This window comes from Carex rostrata, chromosome 35 (assembly GCF_964058835.1).
Source record: "Carex rostrata chromosome 35, lpCarRost1.2, whole genome shotgun sequence".
NCBI lineage: Eukaryota > Viridiplantae > Streptophyta > Magnoliopsida > Poales > Cyperaceae > Carex > Carex rostrata.
Window position 1 is genome coordinate 4,144,342 of NC_135952.1, and position 22,097 is coordinate 4,166,438.

Below are 22,097 nucleotides of genomic sequence, written 5' to 3' on the forward strand. Positions count from 1 at the left end.
TCATGTGCTTAATTCAAAAGAAAAAAGATAAACAGCATAAGAGAAGTAAACATATCAGGAATAAATTTCATTAGTTGTGCATGCACTTGTTTTGGATTAAAGAAAGTAAATATTTATTTATTTCAACTATATTGTTATGAGTTATGACACCTCTTACTTTTTAAGAACCTTCATAATTAGCTTGGCATTCTCTTAATGATCTCTTCTCCAACATGGTTAATTTAGAAGAGGTGCTAATTAAAATGTTTAATTTGACAACTTAATTAGCATTGCAATTTGACACTGATACATCCATCTGAAGAAGACTAGAAGGCCTAACACTAGTAACATCTTAACATCTTGACATCTTAACACTAGCAACATCCTAACACTAGCAACATCTTAACATCCTAACACTACAAGACTACACGGCGGCTGCCTAAACAACAGGAAAAAAAAAAGGCCCAACACGAGGCTCAAAACAATGCTGCCAAAACAAAACACTTAATTACCCAAAACCATGCTGCCTCCCTACCCACCCACCATGCACTAGCTATTCATCACACCCTTTCTGGGACTGAATCTCCAAGAAGTGCCCATGATATGAACGGAGTCACCACTTTTACAAAAAAATATACGTCATTCCAGATAGCACACACCACACCACAGTGAATATAAGGAACCATGTACTTGGATAAAGAAGTATGAGTCTTGCCAAACAATTTATCATAGAAATAACGCAACTAAGCACGATTAACTTCTCAACATGCCTTGGGGGAACAATCCGACTAACTGCGTTATACATGCCAGACAAGGCAAGAATAGTAATTACCACGCTGACGATCGTTGACGCATTACAAAACATCCACCACTGCCATTCTCTCCTATCAGTTGGCTCTTTAAGAGCAAATTGAATGGCAACAATCACAGCCATTAAAGCCAGGATATTTGGCATATTCTTGAGACGCACCTTTTCCCATTTGAGATCGATGTCATTCTCTTCAGCTTGACTAGCTGATAAGGCAACCTGCAAATGGGCTTGCGCCATTCTGGCAGCATCAGTGGCAGTTTTTGTAGCTCTGTCGGCTTGAAGAGAAGCTGCTGAGGCATCATTGGTATTAGTGGCCGCAGCAGCAATGCCATGAGCAAGTGTGGCAGCAGAGGAAGCCATTGCGACCTCTTCTGCATAGGTTACAGTTGCCCTAACAGCTTCGGCTGCAATCCGGGCTGCATCAGCAGCTGCCCGAATGGTTTCCATAGCAGTGCCACGTCTTTGTCGGATGCATTGAGCATATTCTAGAGCTTTTTGAGAAGCTTTTCGTGCTTCGTCAATGCAGGATCGAGCTTCCTGTTGTGCTAGTTCAGCAGCTGTATTTACAGCTACAACGTGGGTAGGTGTAGGGGGTGGTGCAAGGGTATTGTTATGGGTGGAGGTTTCTTCCTCTGTGATTTATGGGGATTTGAAATGGAGAATGATGGAAGACTTAGCGGAGCTTTCTCCTTTCTCTGGGGGTTTTTTCCCTTCAGATGTTCCCTTCTCCACTTCATTAGACTTTTTGTCACTGGGTGTGGCGGAAGTCCCTGCAAGGCTTTTTCCCTTCCCTTCTGTCACATTTGATTTTGGGCCATCGAATAGCGGCGTTCTTTCATCTTTTCCGGTGATGTGTGGTATGTGACGGGAATCTCTTGAGGGGGTTTCAGCCGGGGTGTGATAGGCGGAGGAGGATTTTCTTTCAGGGGAGTTGGCCATGGTTTAATTGGATATGAAGAATGGTGAACAGGACACCTTTTATAGACGGGGTCTGGGTCTGGGTCTCCATGTTTGAGAGGAGAGGAGAGGAGAGGAGAGAACTGTATTCCGAATGAGGAAAAAAAACAAAGAGCTGATTTCGCTGTTGTTAAAACATAGAAGAGGAATGTCTGCCATTAAAGAAGAAATGTTTCAAAAGTACTTCCCCCTTCTCTCTCTCTTTTTTTTTTTTTGAGAATACTTGGTAGTGGCTACCAAGTCCTCTCTCTCTTTTAAAACCTGGCAGTGGCTCTCTCTCTCTCTCTCTCGCATAGAACAAAACAAAATAGGAGGCGGCGAAGAGGACGTTGTCAGATGCAGGGACAAGGAAATATGCAATAAACTCCTTGGTTGTTTCTTTTTTTTTTTTGATAAAAAACCCGTAGGTATTGACATTAAACATAAAATTGTTACAAACTACAATTATTGAAAATTAAGAACAAAGTAAGCATAAAAAACACCTAACTTGAAATTACTTCTATGTATAAATAAAATTACTGTCCTAATCCCTTGGTTGTTTCAACCCTACACAAAGAATGGAGCGGATAGTTCAGTGGACCCGGCTCCATTTGGTTTTTTCTTTTTCTAGTTTTCCTTTTAAGCTTCTAGCTGATTGCAATTAAATTTCTAGCGTAATTAGAGTACTCTTAATTATTCCTGGTTTGTAATATTGATACTTTAGTTCAATCAAATACCTAAGGTTTTCTAAAAAAAGAAAAGAAAAACAAACAAACAAAAGTTTATGTATATATTTATCAATACTATCTCTCAATTTTTTTCAAGATAATGGAGATGTCCCTTCTTTTCTTTTGTGAGGGAGCAAATTAATCACCTTATTTTATTCTCAATTAATTAGCGTAATTGAGCGTAATTTAACGTAATTAGCGTAATTGAGCATAGTTAGCATAATTTAGTGTAGTTAGCGTATTTTAGTGTAATTCAGAGTAATTGGTATAATTAGCGTAATTTAGCGCAGTTAAGCGTAATTTAGTATAATCGGCGATTAAACTTCTAGGGTCTTCGGTAAAAAATAACCACAAAATAAAATAAAATATATAATCAAATTGAACTTTTTGTAATAAAAATTAATTCAGGGTTATCAGCGATTAACTTCCAGGGTCTTCGGTAAAAAATAATCATAAAATAAAATAATATATATCTAAAACTTTAAATTTATCTAATTGGTGAAAAAAAAAATCTCAAACTACAAAATTATTTTGCGGTTTGAAATATTTAATCCAAACTGCAAAATTAATATGCGGTTTGAATAGATTTAAAAAAAATAGATTCTGAATAGATTTATAATTTTATATTTTAAGTTGGATATTAATAAAAATGTCAGAAATACATGCTTTTATTATATAATCTTGATAATTATTCAGCTTTAAGAAGAAGTAACAGCTTTTTAAGTCGCAAAATAAAAAAACAATCACAATCACTCTCTAAATAATATCCAATTTAAGTTTCAGTTTATAGGGAAAATTATAATCACTTAACTTTATTTATTACGAAGATGTAATTTTGATAAATAGTTATGCAAAGCTTAATCAATAATAAAATTAAATTAAAATTGTGTTTTGAAAAGAAACAAATATACACAATACACAATACACAATACACAATCTAAAATATTTGAGGTTTCATGTGCAAATTTCACAAGACAAATTAAATACTAACTTAACTTGTTACTCTCTGAGATTCAGACTGAGAATACAAGAGGATGTCCAGTTATGATACGATAGCCTAGTAGTCTACCTACCTACTTTTACTATCTCTTTTCATTAAATGGATGGAAAAAGTAGTAATAACCGAACCAGTTAAAAAAAAAAACGGTTTTTCTCTTTAAAGAAACTCATAGTAGTTATATAGCCTATTAGGGATTAGGGACAATGAAAAAAGAAGAAGAGTTTTTCTCTTTAAAGAAACTTATAGTTATATAGAGATTAGGGACAATGAAACTTGAAACCCAATCCCGTTAACTTTTTACACCGGATAATAGTTTTTCAAACCACAGATGATCTTGATACAGTGTTTCAAAATTCAAACCGTGTTATTCATGACATCAAGTCAATTAACTTTATTTGTAAATACAAAATGTGCTTCGATTTGTTATCGGATAACAACATCAAGTCACTGTATTTTGGTATCATCATCTTATAGTTCAAGAAGACAGGCCAGCAGAGCATGCGTCACTCCTCTCATGGTGATTGGTGCGGAGCTCAAGAAGAAAAATTGACAATTTTCTTTTGCTAACAGATATTGGTAAAGATATTGATAGAGTTGTTTTTACTTCATGCAATGCTAAGGCTGACATATATGTACTGTTCATGTCAGTTACATAACCAATAACAATATGGGAAGTACAAGTTTCTGTTTGTACAAAAACACCAAGGAGTCAACGTAAACTAAACCTCTTTTTGTGCCTATTTCTCACACAATTAGCTAGTATATATATGCTACAGAGGATCTTTCTCCAATTAATTTATATATGTCTGGCTATGCTCGCATGCCACCTAGGCACCTATGCAAGTTTTAGTTTGATATGAAATATACAAAATATTGATATGCATGGCTATTTTGGGATAACCGTAGTACCATATAGACAGTAGAGGACGTAATTAGCGTAATTTATTACAGTTAGTATTTAAATTAGTATAATTAGCGTAATTTAACGTAATTAGCGTAATTGAGCATATTTAGCATAATTTAGTGTAGTTAGCGTATTTCAGTGTAATTCAAAGTAATTAGTATAATTTGCGTAATTTAGCGCAGTTAAGTGTAATTTAGTATAATCGGCGATTAAACTTCTAGGGTCTTCAGTGAAAAATAACCACAAAATAAAATAAAATATATAATCAAATTGAACTTTTTGTAATAAAAATTAATTCAGGGTTATCGGCGATTAACTTCCAGGGTTTTCGGTAAAAAATAACCATAAAATAAAATAATATATATCTAAAACTTTGAATTTATCTAATTGGTAAAAAATAAAAATCTCAAACTACAAAATCATTTTGCGGTTTGAAATATTTAATCCAAACCGCAAAATTAATATGCGGTTTGAATAGATTTAAAAAAAAAAATAGATTCTGAATAGATTTAGAATTTTATATTTTAAGTTGGATATTAATAAAAATGTCAGAAATACATGCTTTTATTATATAATCTTGATAATTATTCAGCTTTAAGAAGAAGTGCTAGCTTTTTAAGTCGCAAAATAAAAAAACCAATCACAATCACTCTCTAAATAATATCTAATTTAAGTTTCAGTTTATAGGGAAAATTATAATCACTTAACTTTATTTATTACGAAGATGTAATTTTCAAAAATAGTTACGCAAAGTTTAATCAATAATAAAATTAAATTAAAATTGTGTTTTGAAAAGAAACAAATATACACAATACACGAGTAGAATTAGGGTGTTCACCAAAGTGTTTGGTGAGCTTGACTCAAAAACCTGTCAAATCGGTTTCAAATGACGAATCCGAACCGTTGGAACCCGTCTATTTTACGTGTGATGCGTCTACATATTAAATTTTTAAACTTTCGAATTAGTTTAATATAAAGTCAATTGGTCAAAATTAGAAGGTTAATAAATTAATTTTAGTGCATTCATTTTTTGAACATGTTTTAACCACTTGACTTTATACTAAACTAATTCGAAAGTTTAAAAATTTTACATGTAGACGCATCACACGTAAAATAGGTGGGTTCCAACGGTTCGGATTCGTCATTTGAAACCGATTTAACTGGTTTTTGAGTCAAGCTCACCAAACACTTTGGTGAGCTTAAGAACACCCTAGTTCTACTCCAATACACAATACACAATACACAATCTAAAATATTTGAGGTCTCATGTGCAAATTTCACAAGACAAATTAAATACTAACTTAACTTGTTACTCTTTGAGAATACAAGAGGATGTCCAGTTATGATAAGATAGCCTAGTAGTCTACCTAACTACTTTTACTATCTCTCTTCATTAAATGGATGGAAAAAGCAGTAATAACCGAACCAGTTAAAAAAAAAATGATTTTTCTCTTTAAAGAAACTCATAGTAGTTATATAGCCTATTGGGGATTAGGGACAATGAAAAAAGAAGAAGGGTTTTTCTCTTTAAAGAAACTTATAGTTATATAGAGATTAGGGACAATGAAACTTGAAACCCAATCCCGTTAACTTTTTACACCGGATAATAGTTTTTCAAACCACAGATGATCTTGATACAGTGTTTCAAAATTCAAATCGTGTTATTCATGACATCAAGTCAATTAACTTTATTTGTAAATACAAAATGTGCTTCGATTTGTTATCGGATAACAACATCAAGTCACTGTATTTTGGTATCATCATCTTATAGTTCAAGAAGACAGGCCAGCAGAGCATGCGTCACTTCTCTCATGGTGATTGGTGCGGAGCGCAAGAAGAAAAATTGACACTTTTCTTTTGCTAACAGATATTGGTAAAGATATTGATAGAGTTGTTTTTATTTCATGCAATGCTAAGGCTGACATATATGTACTGTTCATGTCAGTTACATAACCAATAACAATATGGGAAGTACAAGTTTCTGTTTGTGCAAAAACACCAAGGAGTCAACGTAAACTAAACCTCTTTTTGTGCCTATTTCTCACACAATTAGCTAGTATATATATGCTATAGAGGATCTTTCTCCAATTAATTTATATATGTCTGGCTATGCTAGCATGCCCCCTAGGCACCTATGCAAGTTTTAGTTTGATATGAAATATACAAAATATTGATATGCATGGCTATTTTGGGATAACCGTAGTACCATACAGACAGTAGAGGACGTAATTAGCGTAATTTATTACAGTTAGTATTTAAATTAGTATAAATAGCGTAATTTAACGTAATTAGCGTAATTGAGCATAGTTAACATAATTTAGTGTAGTTAGCGTTTTTCAGTGTAATTCAAAGTAATTAGTATAATTTGCGTAATTTAGCGCAGTTAAGTGTAATTTAGTACAATCGGCGATTAAACTTCTAGGGTCTTCAGTGAAAAATAACCACAAAATAAAATAAAATATATAATCAAATTGAACTTTTTGTAATAAAAATTAATTCAGGGTTATCGGCGATTAACTTCCAGGGTTTTCGGTAAAAAATAACCATAAAATAAAATAATATATATCTAAAACTTTGAATTTATCTAATTGGTAAAAAAAAAAAACTCAAACTACAAAATTATTTTGCGGTTTGAAATATTTAATCCAAACCGCAAAATTAACATGCGGTTTGAATAGATTTAAAAAAAACATTAGATTCTGAATAGATTTAGAATTTTATATTTTATGTTGGATATTAATAAAAATGTCAGAAATACATGCTTTTATTATATAATCTTGATAATTATTCAGCTTTAAGAAGAAGTGCCAGCTTTTTAAGTCGCAAAATAAAAAAAAAACAATCACAATCACTCTCTAAATAATATCTAATTGAAGTTTTAGTTTATAGGGAAAATTATAATCACTTAACTTTATTTATTAGGAAGATGTAATTTTGATAAATAGTTACGCAAAGTTTAAACAATAATAAAATTAAAATTGTGTTTTGAAAAGAAACAAATATACACAATACACAAGAGTAGAATTAGGGTGTTCACCAAAGTGTTTGGTGAGCTTGACTCAAAAACCCGTAAAATCGGTTTCAAATGACGAATCTAAACCGTTGGAACCAGTCTATTTTACGTGTGATGCGTCTACATATTAAATTTTTAAACTTTCGAATTAGTTTAATATAAAGTAAATTGGTCAAAATTAGAAGGTTAATAAATTAATTTTAGTGCATTCATTTTTTGAACATATTTTGACGGCTTGACTTTATACTAAACTAATTCGAAAGTTTAAAAATTTCACATGTAGACGCATCACACGTAAAATAGGTGGGTTCCAACAGTTCGGATTCATCATTTGAAACCGATTTAACGGGTTTTTGAGTCAAGCTCACCAAACACTTTGGTGAGCTTGAGAACACCCTAGTTCTACTCCAATACACAATACACAATACACAATCTAAACTATTTGAGGTTTCATGTGCAAATTTCACAAGACAAATTAAATACTAACTTAACTCGTTACTCTCTAAGAATACAAGAGGATGACCAATTATGATACGATAGCCTAGTAGTCTACCTACCTACTTTTACTATCTCTCTTCATTAAATGGATGGAAAAAGCAGTAATAACCGAACCAGTTCAAAAAAAAAAACGGTTTTTCTCTTTAAAGAAACTCATAGTAGTTATATAGCCTATTAGGGATTAGGGACAATGAAAAAAGAAGAAGGGTTTTTCTCTTTAAAGAAACTTATAGTTATATAGAGATTAGGGACAATGAAACTTGAAACCCAATCCCGTTAACTTTTTACACCGGATAATAGTTTTTCAAACCACAGATGATCTTGATACAGTGTTTCAAAATTCAAACCGTGTTATTCATGACATCAAGTCAATTAACTTTATTTGTAAATACAAAATGTGCTTCGATTTGTTATCGGATAACAACATCAAGTCACTGTATTTTGGTATCATCATCTTATAGTTCAAGAAGACAGGCCAGCAGAGCATGCGTCACTCCTCTCATGGTGATTGGTGCGGAGCTCAAGAAGAAAAATTGACAATTTTCTTTTGCTAACAGATATTGGTAAAGATATTGATAGAGTTGTTTTTACTTCATGCAATGCTAAGGCTGACATATATGTACTGTTCATGTCAGTTACATAACCAATAACAATATGGGAAGTACAAGTTTCTGTTTGTACAAAAACACCAAGGAGTCAACGTAAACTAAACCTCTTTTTGTGCCTATTTCTCACACAATTAGCTAGTATATATATGCTACAGAGGATCTTTCTCCAATTAATTTATATATGTCTGGCTATGCTCGCATGCCACCTAGGCACCTATGCAAGTTTTAGTTTGATATGAAATATACAAAATATTGATATGCATGGCTATTTTGGGATAACCGTAGTACCATACAGACAGTAGAGGACGTCAAGTGGTAGTTTCAAAGCTTGACAACATTTTTAGGACATGCAATATGTTTGTTGGGTATATGCACAGTCCTATATTCTTTTGCATTTTAGGTAAAAGTTTTGCTACTTAATTGTGGTATAAGATAAAAACTTAATTGTGATACACCTATAATTTTAATTTTTTTGAATATGAATAATCTTTTGTTTTTTTTTAATATATGTACCATAAAATTTGGTTGTATTATAAGAACTAGACATATCACACTTCTAAATATTTGTACCATAAGAATTGGGTGTACCTTAATTTTTCATCCCTTCACCGTTACAAATAAATTCTTAATTAACAAATATTTTAAAATCTAAACAACAAGTAGAACCTAAACGTAACAAAAAAAGTCAAACAAATAACTGCAACGAGTCTTTGCGAAACAGAGATACATTTTTTGAAACATGATATCACTCAGATCTAGCTTGTTTTGGATTTGTCTGTTAACGAACACACTCTGCAAACAACAATGGCGAATGTTCGTTGATGTAATTGACTATACATAAATTTTTAATTTTTTGACTTCATTTAGTGCGAAGTCAATTGTTAAAAATTAATGAAATATGTATGCATTAAAATAACTTGTAAAACTACATTTTTTTGGTTTTTTTGCATATAAAAACTCATATTTTTTACCACTTGATCTTACACTAAATAAATTCAAAAATTTCAAAATTTTACATGTACAAACATAACTTGCAAAGTAGATCGGTTTAACAGTACGTTTAGATTCATCTCATTTAAAGTCAATAAAATAGATTTTGAAGTTATGCTCACCAAACCTTTTGATGAGCACAACACACCCTAGTTACTTATCAATCGTGGCACTGTTTGGAATCATTTAAATCAATCTTAGAGAGTCACATATTTATAGTGTCTTATAATTATCAAGGAGGAATATATAATTAAAACTTAAAATTATACATAGTATGAAATGACTTTTAAATATTCATCTAACTTGGAAAAGAAATAATTTACCGAATAATCTCATTATTAAATAAAATTTCTTATCAGTAAAACCGAACAACAGATTTAAAAGAAAATTTAATGTGAAATTTATTAATAGATTAAAAAAAAAATATGATATTGCTATTCTATAGAGAAAAATCTAAGAATATTAGATCACTTTGCCTTGCTTTGCTTCGACGGTAATAATTGAGATAGATTGTATGAGTAGTTAATTGGTTATAAAATGAAAGAAAAAAGTGCACATGCTATGAATATATATTAAGAAAATTTAGTTATATCGATCATTAATTAAGTCATATTTAGCTGGAGCTTCGTATATATATATATATATAGACTGTCGAGCAATTAATATATATGTTAATGGAATTCACCCTCCCAAAACAGTTAAAAAAATGTCAAACGAAAAAAGGACACTAGCTTATATATATCTTGCGTGCATTAAAGAATAGGTATGATTTGTACATAAAGATGAACCATTAAAGAAATGATCAAATTAACCTTTCGACGTACTCATCAACTGCCATGGAAGCTAGCTATATATTAGGAAAATATCTAAAATGATCAACCATATATGCATGCATCTATATTCATTCTCTTACTTTAATTTGTTTTGTACTAGATAATTTATGCGCAGTTGCCAGATATGCGTAGTATATATATAGAAATAGTATTTCAACAAGACGATCGAGGAACAAATTAAATTAAATTAAATGCTGCTATACATGCACTAGTACTAACATATTCAAATTCTCAAGTATTTTAAAACCGTCAAAATCCCCAAAATAATAAACTTATACACTGCAAACACACATGAATTCATTATTAAATTAGAGGTCAAGTTTAAATAAATTTAAATCCTCGACCGAGTCAGGCATAGCCAAGTGGAATCAGAGGTAGTGACACTTATCAATTCTGATTCAAAATAATTAGATATGACTTGAGACTAAAATTTACTTTCATTTATTAGACCTCTATCAATATTTATATAATAGCTTTATTTTTATAAAATAAAATAGCTTTTTTTTTATAAAATAAAATAGCTTTTTTTTTATAAAATAAAATAGCTTTATTTTCATTTTTTAAAATATTATTCAGCTAAATATAATAGCTTTATTTTTTTTTTTATAAAAATATAGGTTGTTATATAGCAGGTGTTACAAAATATTCATAATGAGTAAAATTAGTAAATATAGAATCAAATAATTTTCTATACAAAACAAAAAATAAATTCTTTTGGCTTTTCTATATTTAACCCATATCTCAATCTATACAAAACAAGAAATAAATCTATGCCATACCTAAGTAAAAGAATCAACCTTAATCATAAGCCACAACCAAACACGACCTATTTTCTTTTCAATAATCATAATAGAAATTTTCAATACATAAAATGTGTTGGAAAAATATTTTAAAATCTAAACAACAAGTAGAACCTAGCTAAACGTAACAAAAAAACTACGTAAAGGAGAGGATGTGGATTCACATATCTTCAGGTCTTAGCCTAAGAACTGAAGATACGTAAAGGAACAATAAAATGATGTAGACCTATACACTGGCAATCTTTGATTTAGATATTGTTCTATACTCTACAGAAAAGGAATAACAAAAGAATGTAAAATTATGTTACAATAGTGGTAGTTGCCAATTTCGAGAGTGAAATTATAAGAAAAATTATTTAGTCAATTTTTTTTTTTTTAAAACTAGTATTGTACCCGTGCGTTGCAACGAGGACATTATAAGAAAGAATATGAAAAGGCTTTTTTATTGACATTTCACTCAAAATTAAGAAAAAAATATGTAAATAAAAATAAAAAACACAAATGAAAAAAAAACCTGAGATAAATAACCGTAAAAGAAATAACAACAAATGAAAAAAAAAGAATCAAATATAACATGAAAAAAATTTTACAGTATCATTGCCAGTGTGATCTTCTTCGATGTAGTTCAACATTTTTAAAAATCATCCTCCTTATAATTTTATTTATTTTTACTTCTTCCCATCCTACTAATTTGTGCTTTTCAATTGATTTCTATTGGGATCCATAATTTGTTTGATACCCTTTGGACCAGAGCTCATGCAAATGACATTTTACATCGTATGATCGAGTGATTAGGTAAAAACAAGCTTCTAAATAGCGTTTATAGCGGTGTAGCGGGGAGACAAAAAAAAAAAGCTTTAGCGAATAGCGGAGCTATAGCGAAAGCTATTATAAATAGCGTTTTTTTATTTCAAAAATTATATTTTATATTTCTACTAATAGTAAAAAGAGTGATGTTTCTATGGACATAAGGGCTTATTTGTAAAATGAATATATTTTTATTTTCAAAGTTCAAACAGCCGATCCGAACCGTTCATCTTGTTCTCCATATTAATATATCTTTCGAGACCAAATTTTACATTTTTCTGAATTTATTTACTATTTATTAAGATGGGTATAAAAAATATCAAATTCAGACCATTGAATTTTGTACCCATCTTAATAAATAGTAAAAAAAATCAGAAAAATGTAAAATTTGGTCTCCAAGCACATATTAATATGGAGAACAAGATGAACGGTTCGGATCGACTGTTTGAACTTTAAAAATAAAAATATGTTCATTTTACAAAGAGGTCCTTATATCCATAGAAGGCTTTGCCTAGTAAAAATGTCTCATCAAAAAAAAAATATCAAATTAATTAAGAAGTTCTAATATTATTCATATTAAACCAATACAAAGTTCAAATTGTCATTCAAAATATCCCTAATTCAAAAACTATCGATATATTTTATATTCAAAATATACCACTACCATATATTAATGCATGATACAAAATTTAATTGATATAGCGGTATAGCCCGCACATGTTCCATTGTATTGATATAGCTTAATAAAGTAAAAAAAAAAAACCAATCTAGATATTAAGGCCCATTAAAATTGCAAAATCATGTTTTCAGAAAAAAAAATTGCAAAATCATAACCCATGTAGCATAGCGGACCGCTATTGCTGCTACGCGCTACGCGCTATAGCGGACCGCTATTACCGCTATAGCGGTCGTAGCTTGATTAGCACAGTTTTGGCCCGTAGCTTAGCTTTCTGGGTCCAAAACCGCTATAGCGGCGCTATAGCTAGCTATTTAGAAGCTTGGGTAAAAATAGAAAATTATTCTTTCACCTCCGTCTAACTCAAATATGGTATCTTTTTGTTTCTTATTTGAATACAAAAACTGCACATCAAATAAAATAGAGGTTTCCATAATTTCATTACTTCTCAAAGTCTTATTTCTTATTAAATGCTATTCATTAACAATTTTGTTTCATATAAATAAATAAAAATGTAAAGTTTTTTTTTTTTTTTTTGAAGTTTAGTGAAAAGATCCACTAAAAAGTATATTTCTAAAAAGAGTTATTTACATTGGGCCGACCGCCAACGACAGTCGTATAAACTTCGTAGAGATAAACAATTAGAAATATAAAGTTAGAGATAACAATTAGAAATATAAAGTTAACTTTATGACATATTGTTATTTTTCTTTTGAAAGCTACACAGAAGAGGCATTTTCATTACTCATTAGCTTAATTGCCAAACGAGGAACAAAATCGTCAATAGTCAATAGTCAATAGTCAATAGTCAATAGTCAATAGTCAATGTGATGCCTCCAGTTCTATAATCTCCATTACTTCTTGGAGACCTATCTCCATGGCACCATCTCTCCATTTATTGCAACTGGACAGGGACTGTGCTTAATTTTTCGTAAAAAGGGCTTAAATTTTCGTTATTTTCGTTGTACTTGATTCCACGATATCTCCAGTTCTCAGGTATGTATTGGGTTGCCATTTTACTAGTTCCCTTTCAATTAACAAAGGTGTTCTTCAATAAGCAGAGGAAGTTTGCTAGAATGGTGCACATCATTCATTGAAATCAAGCCTTATAATCTAACTAGTACTAATACTTGGTTAATTATTTTTCAGTTGTCAAGCATGTGTCGGACTAGAGTGAGTTGTCGCTGACTCTATGTTTTCAGATTTTGATATTTAGTTAGTAACTATTCAATATAGCTAGTAGTTGTTGTTGTTCGATTAATTATTTTTTCTTGAATTCTGCTTTTGTACCAGAATTTCAAGCGAGCACTAAAGAAGAGCAAAACATATATGAACCTTTCAGCATGTTAATTGAGTCGAGTAACCACCCTGTTGGGCAGATGAATGAAGTTATAATCTAAAATAAGTATGTTATTAGTTCCTACTATATACCGGTATCTGACTTATCATACTAAGATGTTTCATAAACGGTACTGGTAAGTGGTAACCAGTAAGAACAGATACTAGTTGACTTGGATACATCCTACATAGTATTGAGGCTTAAGTTGTATCTTCAAATTAATTGGTTGCATAATTCTCTTTCATACAAATAGATCAAGAACCGAAAATATTATATTGGATATTGAGACTGCTAATTATGTCTATCATGACAGGTGAGGATAAATTTTGGGCATGCTAGCTCTTGTATTATCGTGTCCTTGTGGTACCAGATAAGATATCTTTGTTTCTCCTCTCCTTTTTGGGTGAACCTAGTACCACAGTAATTGCAAAATTGAGCTCTCTTTAAAATGGTTGTGGAATAGTTTGGTACCACATATGGATAATTCTTCTTGGTCTTATTTTACCTTGTTAGTATAAAAAGTATAAAAAATTTCAGACCAACAGGTAGCTCAATTTCGTGTACATCCAATTGGGAGCTACTGAGACATTCATAAGATAGTTTTGTTACTTTTTATTTATTTGGTGGGCCAATTGGGAATGAAGGTTGTTCCTATTCAGCTTCAATCATAAGTTAAATAAAACTGTTTGTAATGAAGGTTCTTAACTTTAAGTATTATCCTTAAATGACGGCAGTATTTGCAAGCATATGCTGGAATCAACCTATTCAGATCTTGTTAGAACACCGACCCCTAAATGTTCAATTCTGAATGATGTCCTGAGTTCCCTTTTTTTTTCCCCTTTCAGGTGGGGCCAAAGAGGGAACCTTTAGACTACAATGCTCGTAAATTACAGTTTTACTGTTTTGGTATAAAGACAAATGCTCGATTATTTTACGAGAAGTTATGTCTGTCATAATTAGCGAGGATAAATTCACATGCTCTTGCTGACCAAATTCATAAATGACCACAATGCCCTTGCCTCTTCAAATTGGAAGTAAGTGTGGATAATTGGAGCTAAATTGAAATATTTGGAGAAACTATAGTACTTAACTGTGTTGTTGTCATGAGTTTCAGTATAAACGACTTGGTCAACTTCATGACTATGCAGCAAGTAAGGGTTATCTGAACCGCCTCCAAAAGCTACCTCATAAATAATTAGTTAGATTACAAAGATCTTCACAAAGCAATATTAAAAACTAGCTTTAAATAAACTAAAGAAATACTGCAGAGGTCTTGAAGTGTTCCATAGTATTTGCAAGCAACACTATTAGACTATAGGAGCTGCTACAGCATTGCATAGCACAGAGGCATCTGTGCTATGGCAGCACTAATACTTACTGTTAGTTAGTTAGATAGAGTGCTGTTAGGATGGCAATTATGTAATTAGCAATCAAGGCAATAACAGCAATTAGTTGGAGAAGTAGTTAGTGGTATGAATGTAATTAACTAAGTGATTCGAGACTAGGCTGTTGCCTTTATATAGAGATGTAAATCATAAAGAAATTTGTAAATCATAAATAGGTAAATCATAAAGAAATTATGTGTCATGTGTAATAGTTGTGCTTTAGAAACTGCAGCACACCTATTATTTCATTGTACTTATGCTAGGCGGGTCTGGCATCTGCTGGCTATGAAACTTAATTGGTATTAGAGTCATGGTACTGGGCTCTGATATACAAGAAATATGGGATGAATCCTTCCGAGAAATGTGCAGAAATGGAGCAATAAAGGAGGAGATCTGGACTTGTTGGTTTGTTTTTGCACTGTGGGAGATCTGGAAACAGCGGAATGTTGTTATCTTCAAAGATACCAAAGTGCCACCATGGCTGATTGCTAATAAGATCGTCTCAGAAAAATTATGGCGGCAATATTGTAAGTTCTGTTCGTTTTGTTTGCTGGTTTTTGTTGATTTTTGTAATTTTCGTCAGGGCTTTTGATCGATGCTGGAAAATTGGCTAGATAGGTAGACTGGTCCAATTAGTTGTAATTTGTAAGAATGTTTTGAAGAAGCAGTACAATCCTCGGTAGCAACTACCAAGTTTCTAAAAAACAAACATAAAGGAATTATGTAAAAAGAAGAAGAATTATAATGTATGATTACCAAACTGAAGAACTGCTATTTCTGGAGACCCAATAGCCTTCCTTAATTGAATAACATCCTCTGATATCACACCCTATACATTAATCAAAGCAAATGTGCTCAGAAGAATATAACCATTGGCCAACATTAATGAGAGACACAAGTTTAATTCTTTCAAGAGGCATCTAAAAGAAATGGATGCCGTGTTCAAGGCCTCTTATTTAAAAAAAAAATGTACTCTTAACAATAGTTTCAATTTTATCATGTTTTGGCAACTCTTAACAACTGCTTCATACAAGTAAAAATTGAGAAATTAAAATGTGCTATATCTCATTTACAGATGAAAGTCATATCATGTAGGCATACTAAATGACAAATAGCAATTTCATAATCTTATTTCAGTCTAAAAGTATGATAATAACTATAAACATCGGATATCCTAAAAATAATACAGACCAGGTCCTCTGCTATAATTTCTATTTTACCAACAACTTGAAATAAGGCATCAAAGAAGGCCTTTCTCAGTCCAGCCTACTATCAATTTGCTGACATATTCACTAAGGCATTGGACAAAGGAAACTTTCAAAATATCTTGCGCAAGTTGGGTTCTTTCAGCTTGTTTGAATCCAATTTGAAGGGAAGTGCTGAGAAATAAAGAATAAAAGCCTCAGAAGATCCTCATTATGGGCTGATTTAGGAAAGGAATAATATAGCACACAATTGACAGCTAGCAAGGCAATTTAGTAATGAGATTATTCTTTAGATTTAGCAAATCCAGAATCATGTAAAATAGGAAATTCACCGAAATAAAATAGGAAATACACTAACGGGCTAATACAATTTAGCCTATATATGCACATATACAGCACCATTGTAATAACATAACAATTCCCAATAGATAAGTCATTCTTCAATTCTTTCTTTGAAAATTATTCATCGATCACCCTCCTAGACGCTGTCAATTGCCAGCTAAGATTTCCAGTAAGATTTCAAAGTGTTTTCATTTCCTTTATGTCTCTTCTTTAATTCCAGCTATTGCTGCTGAAAAATGCTTGATTTGATTTTAAGTTATACCCGATTTTAGGGCTTATTGGTTGTCTCGTGATTGTTTCAAGGTTTGGGGTTGATGATTCTGAAGAGGATAGTAAACAAAACAATATACCATTCTGACTTGAGAATTTTTATTTTGAGACAAAATTGCCCCTACATGACCTATTGCTGATGATTGTTGTGCACCAATGCTTCCATGTAGAGTAATTCATCTTGAATTTCCACCCAATTTGAGAAAATTTAAAAATGATTTCACTATTATGGAGCAAAATATAAGAATTTTGCAAACTAGATAAGAAAAAGCAATATTCTTTAAGCAAATTCAATTAGTTGTTTCAAACCTCACAAATTTTCTTCACAAGTTCAGATTCATTTCTAATGATTGCCTCTAGATTTTGAAACCTGTCTGCAATGAGCTTAATGACGTAGATAGTTGGAGTTCGTTCAAGAATAATGGCATGGTGATTTGACAATTTTAGATGTTAACATACCAATATCTAGTATACTTATAATATGATTTATATTTTTGTTCCACTTCCTTTTGTGCACAATTGTGGTTCAATCTTCTTATTTTAGTTAGGAAGAGAGAAGAGTTCAAAAATAATTGATTCTTTGTTACATTTGTTTTACAGTTTCATTGCTTCGACCGTTTGCTTGCTGAGAATTAAGCACAGTTCTTTCATGTGGTTCGCAAAACTTTTGTGGTAATTTTTTCTTTCATTAATTTAACATTTAGCCATTAGTTCAAAATAAAAATACAAATAAGCTGTCCATGCAAATGTAATGTTCTGCATTTGTTAGGACATGTTTGTAAAAAAATTTAAACCGTCCTCTCTTTCAGTTTAGACTAATACCCCTTTACAAATCATGTCACATATTAAAAAACCATTGCCTTAATAAATTGCTACAGGTACCATTCCATCTATAGGAATATTACAAGTCACAACATTGGACTCACACTCTTTACAAAATCATTCCATGTGGAAACTCAAATGCGTTTTCAATTTCACATTTTTTGCATAACCATGACATGCATGTACCATAAAAAGGAATTGATTCACATTAAAAAGAATGTGGGTAGCTTACAAACACAAATATCATATTCGATACCCTATCATTCTCTTTCATTCTCTTTCAGTAAAAAAGAAAAATCATATTCGGCATGTTTCATTATACAAAAAAAGATGTTATTTAGAACCTCAAGCTAAACCCTAAACCATAGCTTTCACAAGATTTGACAAATAGTTTGACATCAGCATTAATAAAACATAAAGCAAAACAGAATGGCAAGTTGAAGCCAACCTCTCAGATTCCTATGACACCCCCATTTGAATCTCTCAATTGATTGCCATACCAAATACACATCACAAGTGTAGTACCAAAACAGCTACAATACAAAGAATACACCCCTGAATAATGCTTCTGGTTCTTTTGTCCCAATTTATCATTCTCTTTCGATCTGTCTGTCTTTTGTAGGATGCCAGGTAGCCAAAATGGACAGTCTTCCAATAAAATGAGACCTATTAAAACAAAGACCATCCAAGGCTGCGCGCAAAATGGATGTCTCCATGGCCTCGAGACCATCCATGGCTACGCGCAAAATGGATGTCTCCATGGCCTCCAGAGAATTCTCAAGGAGAATCCCTCTCTTCTTAATTTAAGAAATTCAGCGGTACTTCGACCCTCGTATAGATTCTAATTTAATTTTGCACTTTTACTCATTTCAATAATTTCTGTTGTTTAATGCTTTACATCCCCAATTTGATTATGTTATACTTTTTCCCTTTTTCTCTGATTCATATATTCTGGTGTGGAACCATCTTATCTTGAATATGCAGACCTAGGTCCAAACATTTTTTTTATATTTGATTTTTAATCAATTAAATTGTAATATTAGGAAATTTTGATAGAATGTGTTCTTTCTTCTTGTTCTCTCCCTGTTCAGTTTGATGAAACACCGCTGCACAAGGCTTCAGCCAAAAACAATGTTGGTGTTTTGAAGTATCTGCTTGGCTGGACGGGTCCTGGAAAGGTAGAACTGGAGGCGAGGAACAGGGTAATTCACTTAAATCACCGTAATATCTCCAGGCATGTACATTCTATATTTCAGTTTATATTTGTAAATTATCAAACACATTAAGTACGACAGTTTCTTTGACAGTATGGCGAAACACCTCTTCACGTGGCAGTAAAATATACGACAGTTTCTTGTGAATCTGCCAAATTGCTTCTTCAACACGGAGCAGCTCTTGAAGCCAAAGACAATGTAAATTTACTTGACCCTACTAATTTCAAGTTAAATGACTTACTTATGCATGTATTTAGCACATCATGAATTGATACTGTATTTAAAACGCAGCAAGCTTTAAATGTAACTTTCAAGATTTAACTATTGGTTTATTCTTTTCCTTTTTTTTGTGCTCTTTTGCATATTGCAGAATGGCATGACACCATTGCATCGGGCAGTTTTGTATGCAAACCCTTTAGGCGACTACACCACTGTTAGCATGTTACTTTCCCATAATGCTGAATGTAGCATAAAGGACAATGTACAAGTTTGATTTCTTTTAATTAGAATTAATTTATGTTATCCTGTTTCAAAATTTTTCTAAGCCCTGTCCTAAATTGAACACTCCTAATCAGAAAGGGAAGACTCCAATAGACTATCTGTGGGCGGGTCCCACTAGCGAGAGATTGAGAAATTTGCTTAAACAACAGCAACTGATGCAGAGAAAGAAAAAGGCACTTCAATCATGTCAAGAGGCAGAAGTGATGGCTAAGTTTGACAAATCTATTTCTCATGTTATTGGACTGAGAAAGATGAAGTTGCAAATGCGGAAGTGGGCCCGGGGATTGCTTTTGGATGAGAAGCGGCTGGCCATGGGCTTGGGCATTGAAGAAAGAAAAGTTCCACATATGGCTTTCTTGGGTAACCCAGGGACCGGTAAGATTTTGCTCCAAGACTACCGAAACAAAAACTTGTTTTTAATCAGGCTAATACATTAATATTTTTTGGTGTAAGGTAAAACCATGGTAGCTCATATCCTCGGCAAGCTTCTGCATCGTATAGGGATTTTACCTACAGATAGAGTAACTGTTGTGCAAAGGACAGACCTTGTTGGTGAATTTGTGGGGCAGACAGGACCAAAGACAAGACAAAAGGTACATAGATGCCCTTTTTTAAATTTCTGATCTACTTTTTGTCTCAACTTTAAAATGTCACTATTGATGTTAGAATTGAGCGCTAGAAATTAGAATGTGCCCGAGCCTGACATTAATTATACAGTAATGTAAGGTAAGGCATCTTCAAGTCTTAATTGTACTGCTCATGTGCTAACTGATATGATGCATTAATGCATTAAATTACCAGAATCCAATATTTGTTTTATTGAATTGAATCAAACCAACCCATACATTCGCAGATAAAAGAAGCAGAAGGAGGGATACTCTTTGTGGACGAGGCATATAGGCTGATACGGATGCAGAAATCTGACAACAACGACTTTGGGATAGAGGCGCTTGAGGAGATCATGTCAGTCATGGATGAAGGCAAAGTCGTCGTCATTTTTGCTGGGTACTGCGAAGCGATGAAGCGTGTGATTGATGCAAATGAGGGTTTTCGCCGACTGGTCGAGAAGTTTTTCTATTTTGACGATTTCACCCCTCTAGAACTTGGTGAGATTTTACACCTGAAGATACGTTGTTTGAAGGGGTACAAATTGCACCGGTGTTGCACTATTGACGCACTTGCCAAGCTTATTGAGAAGGAGACGACTGAGAAATTGAGGAAGAAGTGGAATGGAGGTTTGATTATACCATGGCTGAAGAATGCCAGGGATAATTTGGACGAACGGCTAGATTTTGATGTGGAGGATACTGAGGTGATGGTGACTTGGAGAAGGGGCTTCATCAGATTTCAGAGGAGAGTCCGGATGACTGTGTCTAGGACTAGGTTTGAATTACATTTGTTTAATTTGTTTAAATTAATATTTTTATTCTGGAAATGTTATTAATTAAATCAATTTCTAAAGTTAGATCAGAATGTCATTTATAGCATTCCCATTGAGTAATGCATGCATGCATTATTGGTTAATTATGACATTTTGGAAATGCCTTAGTACAAAACATGGATATGGATCAGTATGGACCAAACTTTCTGCTAAAATTGGAAATAACTCGGATCGAGTGAACTACATTTGTATTTGTATCAGTAGCATGGTTCAAATGCTTCAGGTCTTTCATGGACCATGGTACATGATATGTTTATGTTTGCGCATTTATGATTTATGAGAACAGAAGTTAAGTTAAGGTGTGGTGGTTTGGCATGAGCAAAAGTTGACTTGCAGGGATTGTAAAAAAATGTAAATCTCACTGTAAACTATATAAAGTTACCAGCTGTCAGAACTCAGAAGAAGAGAAATTAAAGACATGATGTATTATTTGAAGCTACTCTTATATAATATTCAATTATTGGGCCAAGGAAGGGACTTGAAGCGCAATAATTGATGCTTTACGAATTGAAGCTCCAAAATCACAACTCGAAGCACAATTATTGTGCGCATCTTCAACCACTATTATTGTGCTCACGTTTTTGGTCCAGAGACGCACTTCAACTACCGATATAAGCATCAATTATTGTGCACTTCATTTTAAATTTTTTATTTTACAATTTCAGTACCGATATAAGAATCACCTAATGTGAAATTAATATCAAATATGTTTAAAAATCAATATTTATTTATTTTTCAAATGTGCGCCGCGTCTTTACCAGTTAAACAAACCCAATCTTAATAAACTTCTTATAACAAGAGTACGGCTATAGACATTAAAATTATCTATTTTTCCCTTCTTCTTTTTTCATTTTCAAGAAAGCTACTAATAGCTAGGCTTGAGGAATTTCTTGAAAACTATTATTTGCGCATGAATTTTAAAAGAGTAGAACTAGAAGAGTGTTCTTAGTGTTCTTAGTGTTCTTAAGTTCACCAAATTTTTGGTGAACTCAAGT

At 32.4% G+C, this 22,097-nt stretch overlaps 1 protein-coding gene and 1 long non-coding RNA gene across 3 annotated transcripts; one reads left to right on the forward strand and one right to left on the reverse strand.

Moving 5' to 3' along the window:
• Positions 1 to 14,304: 14,304 nt before the first annotated feature.
• On the reverse strand, positions 14,305 to 16,583 carry LOC144549534 (uncharacterized). Of its 2 annotated transcripts, none has more exons than XR_013509701.1 (3): positions 16,499 to 16,583; positions 16,064 to 16,123; positions 14,305 to 15,102 (listed from the first exon to the last, which is right to left on the reverse strand). It is a non-coding gene; the product is annotated as an uncharacterized LOC144549534 (long non-coding RNA). The 2 variants fall into 2 exon arrangements; XR_013509702.1 differs by having other exon boundaries at positions 16,064 to 16,136.
• Positions 16,584 to 18,554: 1,971 nt separating this feature from the next.
• On the forward strand, positions 18,555 to 21,350 carry LOC144549362 (uncharacterized). Its single transcript, XM_078298067.1, has 8 exons — positions 18,555 to 18,764; positions 19,038 to 19,148; positions 19,254 to 19,358; positions 19,531 to 19,641; positions 19,736 to 20,036; positions 20,115 to 20,254; positions 20,515 to 21,044; positions 21,326 to 21,350. Exons 1-8 carry the CDS (start codon positions 18,570 to 18,572, stop codon positions 21,348 to 21,350), a joined length of 1,518 nt encoding a protein of 505 aa, XP_078154193.1. The 5' UTR covers positions 18,555 to 18,569.
• The last annotated feature ends 747 nt before the right edge of the window (positions 21,351 to 22,097 follow it).

Coding starts and splice junctions, on each gene's coding strand:
- LOC144549362 (XM_078298067.1), top strand. CDS start 18,570: ATGCCAGGTAGCCAAAATGGACAGTCTTCCAATAAAATGAGACCTATT. Junction 20,037..20,114: donor CTTGGGTAACCCAGGGACCG/GTAAGATTTTGC, acceptor TTTTGGTGTAAG/GTAAAACCATGGTAGCTCAT. Junction 20,255..20,514: donor GACCAAAGACAAGACAAAAG/GTACATAGATGC, acceptor ATACATTCGCAG/ATAAAAGAAGCAGAAGGAGG.